At 51.3% G+C, this 17,555-nt stretch overlaps 3 protein-coding genes across 9 annotated transcripts; 2 read left to right on the top strand and 1 right to left on the bottom strand.

Moving 5' to 3' along the window:
• Positions 1 to 5,710: 5,710 nt before the first annotated feature.
• On the top strand, positions 5,711 to 9,037 carry capn1b (calpain 1, (mu/I) large subunit b). Of its 6 annotated transcripts, XM_056410915.1 has the most exons (8): positions 5,711 to 6,648; positions 6,861 to 6,918; positions 6,994 to 7,046; positions 7,133 to 7,201; positions 7,758 to 7,836; positions 7,907 to 8,144; positions 8,378 to 8,433; positions 8,796 to 9,037. In XM_056410915.1, exons 1-8 carry the CDS (start codon positions 6,613 to 6,615, stop codon positions 8,957 to 8,959), a joined length of 753 nt encoding a protein of 250 aa, XP_056266890.1. In that variant the 5' UTR covers positions 5,711 to 6,612; the 3' UTR covers positions 8,960 to 9,037. The 6 variants fall into 6 exon arrangements, with proteins under 6 accessions (XP_056266890.1, XP_056266889.1, XP_056266891.1 ...); XM_056410914.1 differs by having other exon boundaries at positions 6,861 to 7,046; XM_056410916.1 differs by having other exon boundaries at positions 6,861 to 7,046; positions 8,378 to 8,449; positions 8,796 to 8,893.
• A 104-nt stretch (positions 9,038 to 9,141) lies between these two features.
• mrps28 (mitochondrial ribosomal protein S28) lies at positions 9,142 to 9,892 on the bottom strand. The gene has a single exon (XM_056410920.1). The coding sequence runs from the start codon at positions 9,850 to 9,852 to the stop codon at positions 9,316 to 9,318; it is 537 nt and encodes a 178-aa protein (XP_056266895.1). The 5' UTR covers positions 9,853 to 9,892; the 3' UTR covers positions 9,142 to 9,315.
• sde2 (SDE2 telomere maintenance homolog (S. pombe)) lies at positions 9,813 to 17,518 on the top strand. Of its 2 annotated transcripts, XM_056410913.1 has the most exons (9): positions 9,813 to 9,903; positions 12,916 to 13,131; positions 14,231 to 14,357; positions 14,446 to 14,557; positions 14,628 to 14,797; positions 14,858 to 14,957; positions 16,719 to 16,790; positions 16,864 to 17,047; positions 17,123 to 17,518. In XM_056410913.1, exons 2-9 carry the CDS (start codon positions 12,952 to 12,954, stop codon positions 17,378 to 17,380), a joined length of 1,203 nt encoding a protein of 400 aa, XP_056266888.1. In that variant the 5' UTR covers positions 9,813 to 9,903; positions 12,916 to 12,951; the 3' UTR covers positions 17,381 to 17,518. The 2 variants fall into 2 exon arrangements, with proteins under 2 accessions (XP_056266888.1, XP_056266887.1); XM_056410912.1 differs by having other exon boundaries at positions 14,628 to 14,957.
• Positions 17,519 to 17,555: the final 37 nt, after the last annotated feature.

Below are 17,555 nucleotides of genomic sequence, written 5' to 3'. Positions count from 1 at the left end.
CTACTGTTTCCGGTTGCTGGTGAAATGCATTCTGGGATATCTGCTGGCCAGAGTACGCACACGTCTCATCTGATGCATTCTGGGTAAAGTGGGAGGATCAAGTCACATCCGGGCATTTTGACCGTGAAGCGAGAGAAGAGAACTTTGAATGTGAACATGTCCTTAGAGACTGATGACGAGACACAAGGAGAGGAAAGTACACACAAGTACAGAGAAGTACACGAGGAGAGGAAAGTACACAAGGAGAGGAAAGTACACACAAGTACAGAGAAGTACACAAGGAGAGGAAAGTACACAAGTAGAGGAAAGTACACAAGGAGAGGAAAGTACACAAGGAGAGGAAAGTACACAAGTAGAGGAAAGTACACAAGGAGAGGAAAGTACACAAGGAGAGGAAAGTACACAAGGAGAGGAAAGTACACAAGGAGAGGAAAGTACACACAAGTACAGAGAAGTACACAAGGAGAGGAAAGTACACAAGTAGAGGAAAGTACACAAGGAGAGGAAAGTACACAAGGAGAGGAAAGTACACAAGGAGAGGAAAGTACACAAGGAGAGGAAAGTACACAAGGAGAGGAAAGTACACAAGGAGAGGAAAGTACACAAGTACAGAGAAGTACACAAGGAGAGGAAAGTACACAAGTAGAGGAAAGTACACAAGGAGAGGAAAGTACACAAGTAGAGGGAAGTACACAAGGAGAGGAAAGTACAAGGAGAGGAAAGTACACAAGGAGAGGAAAGTACACAAGGAGAGGGAAGTACACAAGGAGAGGAAAGTACACAAGGAGAGGAAAGTACACAAGTACAGAGAAGTACACAAGGAGAGGAAAGTACACAAGGAGAGGAAAGTACACAAGTACGCATATTGAGAAACGCCGTCTGTTTACAGAGAGGTCAGGGTTTTTCCTGGGTCAAAATGGGTCTTCGGTGCTCCCAAAAAAAAATGTTGCGCGCTGCGCAAATTGGGCTGCGGCATTCTTGAGTTTGGGAACCGCTGCTATAGATTATCATACAACGTCCAACATCGATGTTCGTGGAAGTCACCCCACCCCCCCCCGCGCGCCCCATCCTCCTCACCTTTTTCACCCCTGACCCGTTTTCATGCCTGATTATAACAGGGTGAAATCTCCGCCCGCCACCCTAGAATTACCCCCCGTCCCCCCCCGTCCGTCCGTCCGTCAACAACTCTTCTCGGCTCGCGCGCGCCCCAGAGCTCCGATGCCGGCGCGCGCCTCGCACACAGGTGAGCACTCCTCAGTGTTAAATGAAGCTTAGGGCACCAGCATGGCTAGCGGCACTAGTCCCGCCCCCTGAAGCTGTAAACCAGGGGAAACACTGAACTCGATTACTATTGATCCAAACAGAACGAGGGTTCGGCTGTAGCCGACTTGAAACATACTATTGAGAACATATTCGCTGACATGCACGTGATGAACACAGTTTTTTTTTTTTTTTTCCATCGCGGACTTTTTTTTGCCTTAGGCGCTCGGGAAAACGGCGTAGGCGCGCGCCCAAATGTTCTCTATGCAGGAAAAACCCTGGAGGTGGACCTGCTCCCTCGTTAAGGCTAACCCTAACCCTCTCGAACAGGTAGAACATGTGGACAGGAAGGAGAACATGTGGACAGGTAGGAGAACATGTGGACAGGAAGGAGAACATGTGGACAGGAAGGAGAACATGTGGACAGGTAGGAGAACATGTGGACAGGTAGGAGAACATGTGAACAGGTAGGAGAACATGTGGACAGGTAGGAGAACATGTGAACAGGTAGGAGAACATGTGAACAGGTAGGAGAACATGTGGACAGGTAGCCTTAGAGATAGAGGAAGGAGATGAGGTTCCTCTGTAGGAGCCTTAGAGATAGAGGAAGGAGATGAGGTTCCTCTAGGAGCCTTAGAGATAGAGGAAGGAGATGAGGTTCCTCTAGGAGCCTTAGAGATAGAGTAAGGAGATGAGGTTCCTCTAGGAGCCTTAGAGATAGAGGAAGGAGATGAGGTTCCTCTAGGAGCCTTAGAGATAGAGGAAGGAGATGAGGTTCCTCTAGGAGCCTTAGAGATAGAGGAAGGAGATGAGGTTCCTCTAGGAGCCTTAGAGATAGAGGAAGGAGATGAGGTTCCTCTAGGAGCCTTAGAGATAGAGGAAGGAGATGAGGTTCCTCTAGGAGCCTTAGAGATAGAGGAAGGAGATGAGGTTCCTCTAGGAGCCTTAGAGATAGAGTAAGGAGATGAGGTTCCTCTAGGAGCCTTAGAGATAGAGGAAGGAGATGAGGTTCCTCTAGGAGCCTTAGAGATAGAGGAAGGAGATGAGGTTCCTCTAGGAGCCTTAGAGATAGAGGAAGGAGATGAGGTTCCTCTAGGAGCCTTAGAGATAGAGGAAGGAGATGAGGTTCCTCTAGGAGCCTTAGAGATAGAGGAAGGAGATGAGGTTCCTCTAGGAGCCTTAGAGATAGAGGAAGGAGATGAGGTTCCTCTAGGAGCCTTAGAGATAGAGGAAGGAGATGAGGTTCCTCTAGGAGCCTTAGAGATAGAGGAAGGAGATGAGGTTCCTCTAGGAGCCTTAGAGATAGAGGAAGGAGATGAGGTTCCTCTAGGAGCCTTAGAGATAGAGGAAGGAGATGAGGTTCCTCTAGGAGCCTTAGAGATAGAGGAAGGAGATGAGGTTCCTCTAGGAGCCTTAGAGATAGAGGAAGGAGATGAGGTTCCTCTAGGAGCCTTAGAGATAGAGGAAGGAGATGAGGTTCCTCTAGGAGCCTTAGAGATAGAGGAAGGAGATGAGGTTCCTCTAGGAGCCTTAGAGATAGAGGAAGGAGATGAGGTTCCTCTAGGAGCCTTAGAGATAGAGGAAGGAGATGAGGTTCCTCTAGGAGCCTTAGAGATAGAGGAAGGAGATGAGGTTCCTCTAGGAGCCTTAGAGATAGAGGAAGGAGATGAGGTTCCTCTAGGAGCCTTAGAGATAGAGGAAGGAGATGAGGTTCCTCTAGGAGCCTTAGAGATAGAGGAAGGAGATGAGGTTCCTCTAGGAGCCTTAGAGATAGAGGAAGGAGATGAGGTTCCTCTAGGAGCCTTAGAGATAGAGGAAGGAGATGAGGTTCCTCTAGGAGCCTTAGAGATAGAGGAAGGAGATGAGGTTCCTCTAGGAGCCTTAGAGATAGAGGAAGGAGATGAGGTTCCTCTAGGAGCCTTAGAGATAGAGGAAGGAGATGAGGTTCCTCTAGGAGCCTTAGAGATAGAGGAAGGAGATGAGGTTCCTCTAGGAGCCTTAGAGATAGAGGAAGGAGATGAGGTTCCTCTAGGAGCCTTAGAGATAGAGGAAGGAGATGAGGTTCCTCTAGGAGCCTTAGAGATAGAGGAAGGAGATGTGGTTCCTCTAGGGCCTTAGAGATAGAGGAAGGAGATGAGGTTCCTCTAGGAGCCTTAGAGATAGAGGAAGGAGATGAGGTTCCTCTAGGAGCCTTAGATAGAGGAAGGAGATGAGGTTCCTCTAGGAGCCTTAGAGATAGAGGAAGGAGATGAGGTTCCTCTAGGAGCCTTAGAGATAGAGGAAGGAGATGAGGTTCCTCTAGGAGCCTTAGAGATAGAGGAAGGAGATGAGGTTCCTCTAGGAGCCTTAGAGATAGAGGAAGGAGATGAGGTTCCTCTAGGAGCCTTAGAGATAGAGGAAGGAGATGAGGTTCCTCTAGGAGCCTTAGAGATAGAGGAAGGAGATGAGGTTCCTCTAGGAGCCTTAGAGATAGAGGAAGGAGATGAGGTTCCTCTAGGAGCCTTAGAGATAGAGGAAGGAGATGAGGTTCCTCTAGGAGCCTTAGAGATAGAGGAAGGAGATGAGGTTCCTCTAGGAGCCTTAGAGATAGAGGAAGGAGATGAGGTTCCTCTAGGAGCCTTAGAGATAGAGGAAGGAGATGAGGTTCCTCTAGGAGCCTTAGAGATAGAGGAAGGAGATGAGGTTCCTCTAGGAGCCTTAGAGATAGAGGAAGGAGATGAGGTTCCTCTAGGAGCCTTAGAGATAGAGGAAGGAGATGAGGTTCCTCTAGGAGCCTTAGAGATAGAGGAAGGAGATGAGGTTCCTCTAGGAGCCTTAGAGATAGAGGAAGGAGATGAGGTTCCTCTAGGAGCCTTAGAGATAGAGGAAGGAGATGAGGTTCCTCTAGGAGCCTTAGAGATAGAGGAAGGAGATGAGGTTCCTCTAGGAGCCTTAGAGATAGAGGAAGGAGATGAGGTTCCTCTAGGAGCCTTAGAGATAGAGGAAGGAGATGAGGTTCCTCTAGGAGCCTTAGAGATAGAGGAAGGAGATGAGGTTCCTCTAGGAGCCTTAGAGATAGAGGAAGGAGATGAGGTTCCTCTAGGAGCCTTAGAGATAGAGGAAGGAGATGAGGTTCCTCTAGGAGCCTTAGAGATAGAGGAAGGAGATGAGGTTCCTCTAGGAGCCTTAGAGATAGAGGAAGGAGATGAGGTTCCTCTAGGAGCCTTAGAGATAGAGGAAGGAGATGAGGTTCCTCTAGGAGCCTTAGAGATAGAGGAAGGAGATGAGGTTCCTCTAGGAGCCTTAGAGATAGAGGAAGGAGATGAGGTTCCTCTAGGAGCCTTAGAGATAGAGGAAGGAGATGAGGTTCCTCTAGGAGCCTTAGAGATAGAGGAAGGAGATGAGGTTCCTCTAGGAGCCTTAGAGATAGAGGAAGGAGATGAGGTTCCTCTAGGAGCCTTAGAGATAGAGGAAGGAGATGAGGTTCCTCTAGGAGCCTTAGAGATAGAGGAAGGAGATGAGGTTCCTCTAGGAGCCTTAGAGATAGAGGAAGGAGATGAGGTTCCTCTAGGAGCCTTAGAGATAGAGGAAGGAGATGAGGTTCCTCTAGGAGCCTTAGAGATAGAGGAAGGAGATGAGGTTCCTCTAGGAGCCTTAGAGATAGAGGAAGGAGATGAGGTTCCTCTAGGAGCCTTAGAGATAGAGGAAGGAGATGAGGTTCCTCTAGGAGCCTTAGAGATAGAGGAAGGAGATGAGGTTCCTCTAGGAGCCTTAGAGATAGAGGAAGGAGATGAGGTTCCTCTAGGAGCCTTAGAGATAGAGGAAGGAGATGAGGTTCCTCTAGGAGCCTTAGAGATAGAGGAAGGAGATGAGGTTCCTCTAGGAGCCTTAGAGATAGAGGAAGGAGATGAGGTTCCTCTAGGAGCCTTAGAGATAGAGGAAGGAGATGAGGTTCCTCTAGGAGCCTTAGAGATAGAGGAAGGAGATGAGGTTCCTCTAGGAGCCTTAGAGATAGAGGAAGGAGATGAGGTTCCTCTAGGAGCCTTAGAGATAGAGGAAGGAGATGAGGTTCCTCTAGGAGCCTTAGAGATAGAGGAAGGAGATGAGGTTCCTCTAGGAGCCTTAGAGATAGAGGAAGGAGATGAGGTTCCTCTAGGAGCCTTAGAGATAGAGGAAGGAGATGAGGTTCCTCTAGGAGCCTTAGAGATAGAGGAAGGAGATGAGGTTCCTCTAGGAGCCTTAGAGATAGAGGAAGGAGATGAGGTTCCTCTAGGAGCCTTAGAGATAGAGGAAGGAGATGAGGTTCCTCTAGGAGCCTTAGAGATAGAGGAAGGAGATGAGGTTCCTCCAGGAGCCTTAGAGATAGAGGAAGGAGATGAGGTTCCTCTAGGAGCCTCAGAGATAGAGGAAGGAGATGAGGTTCCTCTGTAGTGGAGTCAGCTGAGCTGGTTCAGGTCTCCTGGACCCTTTAGAGGTCTACCAGGCTCGTCCAATGGGAGGAGACCCTGGGCAGGAGGGCTCGTATCTCCCAGAAGGAGCTGAAGCTGCTGGTGCCTCTTAGTGAAGGAGTTGTCGGGGTCACCATTCAGACCATATCCACATCCTAACATGTAGAATAGACGTTCTACATGTATGTACACCTGAACCCAGACCTACACATTCCACCCTCTCTGCACACGACATATCCCATGATGCACTGCTGCCTCCTGGCAGACACCTTCTGGATCAACCCCCAGTACAAGACCTGGCTCCTGGAGGAGGACGACGACCCCGAGGACGGCGAGGCTTCCTGCAGAAAGACCGGCGGCGCCACGGACAGGACACGCACGTCCACGAGGTCAGAGGTCACACAGTAGAGACCCCTCCTCCCTTCCCTGTTCATACCAGTCTTCCCTTCACAGATGTTGTGACACAAAGCTTTCCCCTGACCCCCGTTAGCTGTTAGCTTAGCCTTCTGCTGCCTCTGTTTACCCAGCAGTGTTTGTATCCATGATTAGCACCTTAGCATGTTAGCATGCTATCAGTTTGAGGCTTGTGCTTTGTGTTCCTCGCCTTCCTCACAGATTCCCGAGCAGGTGAGTGAGTTCACACGGCGTGAGGCGTGGCCTCCTCCGCGGCTGTCCCAGCGTCCACCTGAAGAAGGACTTCCTCCTGCGCGCTCAGAGACCTTCATCAACCTGCGGGAGGTGAGCGCTAGGCTCCGCCTCCCGCCCGGCGAGTACCTCATCGTCCCGTCGACCTTCGAACCCTCGAAGGAGGCCGACTTCGTCCTGAGGGTCTTCACCGAGAAACAGTCGGAGACGGAGTGAGTCTGCCGACCCGTGATGATCCTCGATTGATTATTGATTACCTCTGACGCAGCTCTGCAGGGAGATGGACGACGACGTGGTGGCCGACTTTGAAGAGGAGGTGAGGACAGAAAGGCTCTTCTTCTAGTCCGGAGATTCATCTCCTCTGGTCCTCTGGTCCCAGATCTGATCATGAAGGGCCTTTGACCTTTGACCTCGCTGTGGTTCCTCTCGGCGGACGACGTGGACGAGGCCTTCAGGTCCATGTTCGCCCAGCTGTCGGGAGGCGTTCCTTCCACCTGAACACATGTGAACTCTGTGGCCTCTCACCAGGACATGGAGATCTCCGTGAGGGAGCTCCGGACCATCCTCAACCGGGTCGTGTCCAAACGTAGGTCCTGGTGCTCCCGCCGGGTCCCGGGCGTTGGGACTCGTTCACTTCTTCTTCTTCTGTGGTGGCTTACAGACAGAGAACTCCAGACGGATGGATTCAGCAGGGGCAGGGTCAGCCTGATGGACGTATCCTCCACCTGCTGGTTCGAATGGTTCTTGTGGTTCTGTTAGTGGCTCGTCTTCATCACTTCTTCTTCTTGACTTGAGCTCAGAAAGACGGCAGCGCCCGGCTCGGTCTGCTGGAGTTTCAGGTTCTGTGGAACAAGATCCGGAAGTGGCTGGTGAGTTCAGAGGAACCTCGTGAAGACGAGGACATGTGAAAGAACATAAAGACCACAACTCCCAGGGTGCATTTCACGTATCCGATGACGATGAAGTCCAACAGGAAGTCGTCATCAATGGTTCCTCCACACGGCCAATAGAATGATGTCATTGTCTTCTGGATCATTCCACAATCAACAAGTTCTGCTCTGTGGGAGAACCCTTAGCGCTAACATTAGCCTGGCTATGATGCTAAGCTAAGGAACAACGACTCGTATAATACGTCACCTTTGAACTCCTGTTTCTGTCTGCGGAGACATGAATGATTCTTATTTTAATGATTTTATGAGGAACATTTCAAATTGTCTTTAAACTATTTTGCTCAACACATCACAGCTAGGCTAACATTAGCATTCAGTAGGGTCTGGTCTTCTTGCAAGGCATTCTGGGTCGGCACTTTGGCACATGAGCAGAACAGACCGGGCTGCTGGCTAAAGCCAACACGCAAGCTAACGCTAACATGTAAGTTAACACAGCTAACAAAGCTAACGAGGAGCTGCCACCTCGTGTCTCCAGGGAATCTTCCGGGACTTCGATCTGGATAAGTCCGGCTGCATGAGCTCCTACGAGATGCGCCTGGCGCTGGAAAACGGCGGTGAGTGTTGTCGCTCGTGGTGTTAACGGTCAGTTTATCTGAACTGACCTCTGACCTCTGGTGCCCTCAGGGTTCAAACCGAACAACAAGCTGTACCAGATGCTGGCGGCTCGATACGCCGACAACGAGGTCATCGACAACTTCACCTGCTGCCTGGTCAAGCTGGAGGCCATGTTCAGTACGTCCTGTGCTGCGTTCAGGGCCCAGTGTTCAGGGCCCTGTGTTCACTCTGCTGCTGCGTTCAAGGCCCTCTGGTCACTGTGGCACTTGTACTTTACTGGAGTACTTCTACTCCACTCTGAGGATAAGTAATGTTATTTTACTGCTTTGTTACTTTACAACTAGAAAATAATTAAGTATTTAATATATAATACTAACTCATTAATATGAATATTTAATATACATTCTGATAATTACTGAGTATATATGAGTATTTCTACACTGTGGTACTCGTGTCTTTAGCTACTGAAGCTCAGAGTGGTGGTTTCTACCAGGTGACCTGAATGCAGCGCGTTGTTTCTTCTTCTGTGGTGTTTCTCAGAGGCGTTCCAGGCGCTGGACCGAGACGGGACAGGAAGTTTGTGATGGAAACCGGAAGTATATACAAGACCCTGTGTGTAAAAAGATGTGGATGTATTTGTATTTAATTTTAAAATACATTCTATATATTTTACATCTTCCTTTTATTGAAATGTATTTGTGCTTTAAAATAAATACATCTTCAGAAGAACTCAGTAATACTTCATGTTTAGAAGTTTAGTTCCCGTTTTGTCTTTGAACGTAGTCCTAAAACAAAACTATAACATCAATAACACACCGTGACTCATATGGATAATGAGGTGGGAGTGAAGGTTATTGATCAGAGGGATTTATCTTGAACACTCAAACATTGAGCCAGTGCCTTGCTCAAGGACAGGCGGGCATGGAACCTGCTAACCACGACTCTGGTGTCTCCTCAGTGGCTCCTGGTGACCATGAGTGGGTGAAGAGCCAGAAGACCGACACTCAGGAGTACTACACACACTACAGTACACAGTACTACACACACTACTACACCCTCTCCTGCTGCTTCATGTATGAACTGCCCGTAGCTCAGTTAGGACGTCCCTGTATATATATATAAATATATATATGATGTGTATATATCGATATAAATGATGTATTTATGAATGACCCGGGACCCTGATGACTCAGACCTCCAGAAGACGGAGGAGGCGTTCAGGGTCAGCTCGGTCAAACCCCCATTGGCTGTTTCTCTCTTATTAAAGAACAGATGGTAACCAATCAGAGAGTCGGAGTCCTGTGTGCACGCGCATGTTTAATGAGTGAGGACGAGCTCAGCGGGTCCACGCAGAGAACATTTACTAGAACCACATGAAGAGTTCACACGAGTCCAAACGAGCCCCCTTCAGGGCGCTCTGGCGCCCCGTGTGGACCGGAGCGGTAGTGTCTCGGAGCACCAGGGTCTGCAGTGGCCCCTCAGGCCTGGTCCCCGCGGCCCCCGCGGGCCTCCAGCGGGCCCAGCAGCGCGGCCCGGGCCTCCAGCAGCGTGGTGTCGGCCTCGGCTCCCAGGAAGCGGGCCGTGAGCTCCAGGTCGTGCAGCCGCAGCCGGACCCTGCTGCCCCGCTGCAGCGGCTCTCCGTCGGCCGGCCGCGGGCACACGCAGTGGAACTTCCCCCCGAAGTCCACGTACAGGTCGTCCTGGACCACGTGGACGACCTTCCCGACCACCACCTTGTCTTTAGCCGGCCCCATCTGGACCAGCGAGGACCGGCGCAGCAGCGAGGCGAAGCTCTGCTCGCGTCCGGAGGAGGAGGCGCTGCCGCCGGCCGCGGAGCTCTCCGCCTCCCGCCGGATCTCCGCCTGCAGGTCGAAGGCCGCAGCGAAGCCGGATCGGGGTCTGTCCGCGGCGGACTGGTCGCTGCCGCCGGCTGAGCTGAAGGGTCTGGAGGGCCTGCCGGAGGGGAACCGACCCCGACACCACGAGCTGCACACAACCTTCCTCAAGGCCGCCATGTTGTCTTCTTCTTTGGGGCTTTAATGGCGGATCGCAACCAGCTCTCCTCGGTGCGTAGCGCCCCCTGCTGTACCGGAGTGCTACATGACATCCTGACCATCCACCTTCATCCTCCTGCCCTGTAGCATCCGGGTCCTTTAAACTCCACCTCCGTCCATCCCACTCACGTTCCTCCATTAACCTTCAGCTCCACGAACACTGAAGGCGTTTCTCAATCAGCGTTCTTGTGCATACTTTCCTCTCCTTGTGTACTTTCCTCTACTTGTGTACTTTCCTCGACTCGTGTACTTTCCTCTCCTCGTGTACTTTCCTCTCCTCGTGTACTTTCCTCTACTCGTGTACTTTCCTCTCCTTGTGTACTTTCCTCTACTCGTGTACTTTCCTCTCCTTGTGTACTTTCCTCTCCTTGTGTACTTTCCTCTCGTGTACTTTCCTCTCCTCGTGTACTTTCCTCTACTCGTGTACTTTCCTCTCCTTGTGTACTTTCCTCTACTTGTGTACTTTCCTCTACTCGTGTACTTTCCTCTCCTCGTGTACTTTCCTCTACTCGTGTACTTTCCTCTCCTCGTGTACTTTCCTCTACTTGTACTTTCCTCCTTGTGTACTTTCCTCTCGTGTACTTTCCTCTACTTGTGTACTTTCCTCGACTCGTGTACTTTCCTCTACTCGTGTACTTTCCTCTCCTTGTGTACTTTCCTCTCCTTGTGTACTTTCCTCTACTTGTGTACTTTCCTCTCCTTGTGTACTTTCCTCTCCTCGTGTACTTTCCTCTACTTGTGTACTTTCCTCGACTCGTGTACTTTCCTCTCCTCGTGTACTTTCCTCTACTTGTGTACTTTCCTCTCCTTGTGTACTTTCCTCTGTACTTGTGTACTTTCCTCTCCTTGTGTACTTCTCTGTACTTGTGTACTTTCCTCTCCTTGTACTTCTCTCCCTTGTGTACTTTCCTCTCCTTGTGTACTTCTCTGTACTTGTGTACTTTCCTCTCCTTGTGTACTTCTCTGTACTTGTGTACTTTCCTCTACTTGTGTACTTTCCTCTCCTTGTGTACTTTCCTCTCCTTGTGTACTTTCCTCTACTTGTGTACTTTCCTCTGTTTACTTTCCTCTCCTTGTGTACTTTCCTCTCCTCGTGTACTTTCCTCTACTCGTGTACTTTCCTCTACTCGTGTACTTTCCTTGTGTACTTTCCTCCCTTGTACTTTCCTCTCTTGTGTACTTTCCTCTCCTTGTGTACTTTCCTCTCTTGTGTACTTTCCTCTCCTTGTGTACTTTCCTCTCCCTTGTGTACTTTCCTCCTTGTGTACTTTCCTCTACTTGTGTACTTTCCTCTCCCTTGTGTACTTTCCTCTCCTTGTGTACTTTCCTCCTTGTGTACTTTCCTCTCCCTTGTGTACTTTCCTCTACTTGTGTACTTTCCTCTCCTTGTGTACTTTCCTCCTTGTGTACTTTCCTCTCCACTTGTGTACTTTCCTCTCCTTGTACTTTCCTCTCCTCGTGTACTTTCCTCTCCTTGTACTTCTCCTCCTTGTGTACTTTCCTCTCCCTTGTGTACTTTCCTCTACTTGTGTACTTTCCTCTCCTCGTGTACTTCTCTCTACTTGTGTACTTTCCTCTCCCTTGTGTACTTTCTCTCACCGTGTACTTTCCTCTACTCGTGTACTTTCCTCTCCTGTACCTTCCTCTCCTTGTGTACTTTCCTCTCCTTGTGTACTTTCCTCTACTTGTACTTTCCTCTCCTTGTGTACTTTCCTCACTGTACTTTCCTGACTGTACTTTCCTCTCCCTTGTGTACTTTCCTCTACTTGTGTACTTTCCTCTCCTTGTGTACTTTCCTCTCCTGTGTACTTTCCTCCTCCGTGTACTTCTCTCTACTTGTGTACTTTCCTCTACCTTGTGTACTTTCCACTGTACTTCCCCACCGTGTACTTTCCTCTCCTTGTGTACTTCTCTCTACTTGTGTACTTTCCTCTACTTGTACTCTCCTCTGTGTGTACTTTCCTCGACTCGTGTACTTTCCTCCTGTACTCGTGTACTTTCCTCTACTTGTGTACTTCTCTGTACTTGTGTACTTTCCTCTCCTTGTGTACTTTCCTCTACTTGTGTACTTTCCTCTACTTGTGTACCTCTCTGTACTTGTGTGTACTTTCCTCTACTTGTGTACTTTCCTCTACTTGTGTACTTTCCTCTGTGTACTTTCCTCTACTTGTGTACTTCTCTGTACTTGTGTACTTTCCTCTCCTTGTGTACTTTCCTCTACTTGTGTACTTTCCTCTCCTTGTGTACTTTCCTCTGTTTACTTTCCTCTACTTGTGTACTTTCCTCTCCTTGTGTACTTTCCTCTACTTGTGTGTACTTTCCTCTCCTTGTGTACTTCTCTCTCCTTGTGTCCTTCTCTCTCCTTGTGTACTTCTCTCTCCTTGTGTCCTTCTCTCTCCTTGTGTACTTCTCTCTGCTTGTGTACCTCTCCTGCACTGTGTACTTTCCTCTCCTTGTGTACTTCTCCTCGTGTACTTCCTCGTGTACTTTCCTCTTGTGTACTTCTCTCTCTTGTGTGTACTTTCCTCTCCTTGTGTACTTCTCTCTCCTTGTGTACTTCTCTGTTCTTGTGTACTTCTCTGTACTTGTGCGTACTTTCCTCTCCTTGTGTACTTCTCTGTGTACTCTCCTTGTGTACTTTCCTCTCCTCGTGTACTTCTCTGTACTTGTGTGTACTTTCCTCTCCTTGTGTACTTTCCTCTACTTGTGTACTTCTCTGTACTTGTGTACTTTCCTCTCCTTGTGTACTTTCCTCTACTTGTGTACTTTCCTCTCCGGAGTCTGGACTCCCAAGTCCAGAGTCCAAAAGAACACAAGTCTGTACTCGTGGACTTTGAATTGAGAAACGCCGAGAGCCTCTAGTCAACCGCGGCAAATAAAAGAGTTCAGACCTGTCACTTCCGGTATAGAAGTCCGCCCACGGTGGCTCAAGAAACTATATTTTAAATTAGATTTCATTGAATTTAATTCCATTACATTGTATTTAATCACATCACATTAAATTGTTTAATTGTGTTTAATTAGATTAGATGTGACGGCAGGTAGCGTGGTGGTCACGTGATGACGTATGACGTCTCCTCGCCTGCCATGAGCGCAGATAAGCGGCCGCACTGCGCATGCGCACTGTGCTGCAACAACATGGAGGTGTTCGTGAGCTCTCCCGGGTCCAGCTTCTCGAACGCCGTGTTCCCGGACGGGTCTCTGGTCCGGGATGTTCTGACCCGGTTCGTGCGGCAGCAGGTGAGTGTCACCGGCAGGTAGAGGCGGGAAACCGAACTAACGGCTCAATGTAGCTATTTAGAGCCTCGTGATGTTAGCTCAGTGATGCTAACGTTAGCTGACCAACAAACGGCCGTATTGTTATTTATTCGATAAAACAGGAAGTTATAAGTTTACTTATTTATGTAATTCATGTAAAAACGTGCGTAGCTGTTCATATGTGTGTATGTATGTGTTCATATGTCTGTGTACATGTGTGTGTTTGTACATGTGTGTTTATACATGTGTGTGTTCATATGTGTGTATGTATGTGTTCATATGTCTGTGTACATGTGTGTGTTTGTACATGTGTGTGTTCATATGTCTGTGTACATGTGTGTGTTCACATGTGTGTATGTATGTGTTCACATGTGTGTGTTTATACACATGTGTGTACATGTGTGTGTTTGTACACATGTGTGTACATGTGTGTGTTTGTACACATGTGTGTACATGTGTGTGTTCATATATATGTGTGTGTGTGTTTGTTCATATGTGTGTACATGTGTGTGTGTGTACATGTGTGTGTTTGTTCATATGTGTGTGTGTTTGTACATATGTGTGTGTTCATATATATATTTGTGTGTGTACATGTGTGTGTGTACATGTGTGTGTGTGTTTGTTCATGTGTGTGTACGTGTGTGTTTGTACATATGTGTGTTCATATATATATATGTGTGTGTGTACATGTGTGTTTGTACATATGTGTGTACATATGTGTTCATATGTGTGTGTTCATATGTGTGTGTGTTTGTTCATATGTGTGTGTTCATATATATATGTGTGTGTGTACATGTGTTTGTACATATGTGTGTGTTCATATGTGTACATGTGTGTGTGTTTGTTCATATGTGTGTGTTTGTTCATATGTGTACATGTGTGTGTGTTTGTTCATATGTGTGTGTGTTTGTTCATATGTGTACATGTGTGTGTGTTTGTTCATATTTGTGTACATGTGTGTTTGTACATGTGTGTGTGTGATCATGAGGTCATCGTTGATGTGCATGACGTCAGAGCAAGTCGGACACCGTTCTACCCAGCATGCATTGCGGCGCGTGATGGATGTGCTCTTGGTCTGCAGGGCGGAGCTTCTTCTTCTTCTGCAGGTTTCTACGTGGTGCGTAATGGCCGCCTGTCTCCGCTGGAGGACCCTCTGCAGCCCGGAGCCGTCTATCACCTGGAGCCCCGCCTCTGTGGGGGGAAGGGAGGTGGGTTCCAGGAAGCACTCAAACGGACTCCCAAACAAAGAGCATGCTGGGAAACGCCTTCTTCTTCTTCTTCTTCTGTGGTGTTCAGGGTTCGGCTCCATGCTGCGAGCTCTGGGCGCTCAGATCGAGAAGACGACGAACCGAGAGGCCTGCAGGGACCTGAGTGGGCGGAGACTGAGGGACGTGAACCACGAGAAGGAGTGAGTCTGGGAGCCCCCCCCCCCCCCCCCCCCCCCCCACAGGCACCAACCCTTCTTCTTCTGTGGTTAGGATGGCGGAGTGGCTGAAGAACCAGGCGGAGCGCGAGGCGGAGAAGGAGCAGCGGCGGGTGGAGCGGCTCCACAGGAAGCGGGCGTCGCCCCAGCACCAGTTCAGCGACCCCGAGTACCAGAGGCAGTGCCACGACCTGTCGGAGCGGCTGGAGGACTCGGTGATGAAGGGTGAGGAAGACGAGCCGCGGCGCCGTGACCGCGGGCTGACGGCCGCGTGCCCTGCTCCAGGTCTGCAGGTGGAGGACGGCTCCAAGAGACGGAGCGCCGCCGACGGAGAGCCGCCGCAGAAGAAGAAGCAGAAGAAGAAGAACACGGCGGCCTGCTTCTGGTGAGGAAGAGGAGGAGCTCTTCTTCTCTCAATGTTTTCATCAACGGGGTCAAACGAAGAAGTTATATATGTAGTGCCTGTAGCCCGATGCTGCCTGTAGCCCGATGCTGCCTGTAGCACGGTGCTGCCTGTAGCCCGATGCTGCCTGTAGCCCGATGCTGCCTGTAGCCCGATGCTGCCTGTAGCCCGATGCTGCCTGTAGCCCGATGCTGCCTGTAGCCCGATGCTGCCTGTAGCCCGATGCTGCCTGTAGCACGGTGCTGCCTGTAGCCCGATGCTGCCTGTAGCCCGATGCTGCCTGTAGCACGGTGCTGCCTGTAGCCCGATGCTGCCTGTAGCACGATGCTGCCTGTAGCCCGATGCTGCCTGTAGCCCGATGCTGCCTGTAGCCCGATGCTGCCTGTAGCACGATGCTGCCTGTAGCCCGATGCTGCCTGTAGCCCGATGCTGCCTGTGCTGCCTGTAGCCCGATGCTGCCTGTAGCACGGTGCTGCCTGTAGCCCGATGCTGCCTGTAGCACGGTGCTGCCTGTAGCCCGATGCTGCCTGTAGCCCGATGCTGCCTGTAGCCCGATGCTGCCTGTAGCCCGATGCTGCCTGTAGCCCGATGCTGCCTGTAGCCCGATGCTGCCTGTAGCCCGATGCTGCCTGTAGCCCGATGCTGCCTGTAGCCCGATGCTGCCTGTAGCACGATGCTGCCTGTAGCACGGTGCTGCCTGTAGCCCGATGCTGCCTGTAGCCCGATGCTGCCTGTAGCCCGATGCTGCCTGTAGCCCGATGCTGCCTGTAGCACGGTGCTGCCTGTAGCCCGATGCTGCCTGTAGCCCGATGCTGCCTGTAGCCCGATGCTGCCTGTAGCACGATGCTGCCTGTAGCACGGTGCTGCCTGTAGCACGGTGCTGCCTGTAGCCCGATGCTGCCTGTAGCCCGATGCTGCCTGTAGCACGGTGCTGCCTGTAGCACGGTGCTGCCTGTAGCCCGATGCTGCCTGTAGCCCGATGCTGCCTGTAGCCCGATGCTGCCTGTAGCCCGGTGCTGCCTGTAGCCCGGTGCTGCCTGTAGCCCGGTGCTGCCTGTAGCCCGGTGCTGCCTGTAGCACGGTGCTGCCTGTAGCCCGGTGCTGCCTGTAGCCCGGTGCTGCCTGTAGCCCGGTGCTGCCTGTAGCCCGGTGCTGCCTGTAGCCCGGTGCTGCCTGTAGCCCGGTGCTGCCTGCAGCCCGGTGCTGCCTGTAGCCCGGTGCTGCCTGTAGCCCGGTGCTGCCTGTAGCCCGGTGCTGCCTGTAGCCCGGTGCTGCCTGTAGCCCGGTGCTGCCTGTAGCCCTGTGCTGCCTGTAGCCCGGTGCTGCCTGTAGCCCGGTGCTGCCTGTAGCCCGGTGCTGCCTGTAGCCCGGTGCTGCCTGTAGCCCGGTGCTGCCTGTAGCCCGGTGCTGCCTGTAGCCCGGTGCTGCCTGTAGCCCGGTGCTGCCTGTAGCCCGGTGCTGCCTGTAGCCCGGTGCTGCCTGTAGCACGGTGCTGCCTGTAGCCCGGTGCTGCCTGTAGCCCGGTGCTGCCTGTAGCGTGCTGCCTGTAGCGGTGCTGCCTGTAGCGCGGTGCTGCCTGTAGCGCGGTGCTGCCTGTAGCGCGGTGCTGCCTGTAGCGCGATGCTGCCTGTAGCACGGTGCTAACAAGACATATTTTTGGTGATTTATAAATAGTTTGTAGCTCATCTTGTGCTCCAGGTTCTGTCTATGGGGGCTCAGTTTGACATGTCGCCATGGTTACAGGACGGGGGTCGGCGAGATGCTGAGCTCAGAGGAGGAAGACGAGGAGGAGGAGGAGCAGCCTGAGCAGACCAGGTAGAGTCCAGATCCACTTCAGGACCACAAACACATATTTATTATTAGTCTCTGAAATCTCCGTCTCCTCCAGCTCGTCCTCAGACCACCAGACCAGCAGAACTGCAGGGGGTCAGGGTCCCCCAGAAACCCCCAGAGACCAGACCAGCAGACCCCCAGAAAACCCCACCAGACCCTCAGAGGACCAGGGTCCCTCAGGAACCCCCACAGACCAGACCGGCAGACCCTCAGAGGACCAGGATGTGTCTCCGCAGCAGGTCAGTAGTTTTAAATGGAACCCTGAACCTGGTTCCCCAGGGACCTGTTGGCCACCATAAACCTCCTCCGTTCAGGACCGGCCTCTGGTGGACCTGGCCTCCGTGGACCGGGCCTCTGTGGACCGGCCTCTGGTGGACCTGGCCTCGGTGGACTGGGCCTCTGTGGACCAGCTGGAGTCTCTGGGCCTGGAGGTCCTGAAGGAGGAACTGATGTCTCGGGGGCTGAAGTGTGGGGGGACGCTGAAGGAGCGCGCACAGCGCCTGTTCTCCGTCAGAGGCCTGACCCCGGACCAGATCGACCCGGCAGCGCTCGCCAAGCCACGGAGGAAGTGAGGTCACGGCTCCAGGAGAAAGTGAGGTCACGGCTCCAGGAGGAGGCGTCGGCCAATCAGAATGCAGGATTTCCCTTTTTATTGTAAAACCTGTTTATTCGTTGTTCTGTTCAATTTGCATTAAAGTTTCTGAAACGAAGGCTGCTGATTGGTTGAATCTGTTCCATCCCATGAAC

This window comes from Pseudoliparis swirei, unplaced genomic scaffold, assembly GCF_029220125.1.
Source record: "Pseudoliparis swirei isolate HS2019 ecotype Mariana Trench unplaced genomic scaffold, NWPU_hadal_v1 hadal_29, whole genome shotgun sequence".
Taxonomy (NCBI): domain Eukaryota; kingdom Metazoa; phylum Chordata; class Actinopteri; order Perciformes; family Liparidae; genus Pseudoliparis; species Pseudoliparis swirei.
Note: the sequence above shows the minus strand (reverse complement) of the source record. Positions and strands in the feature narration are given on the sequence as shown.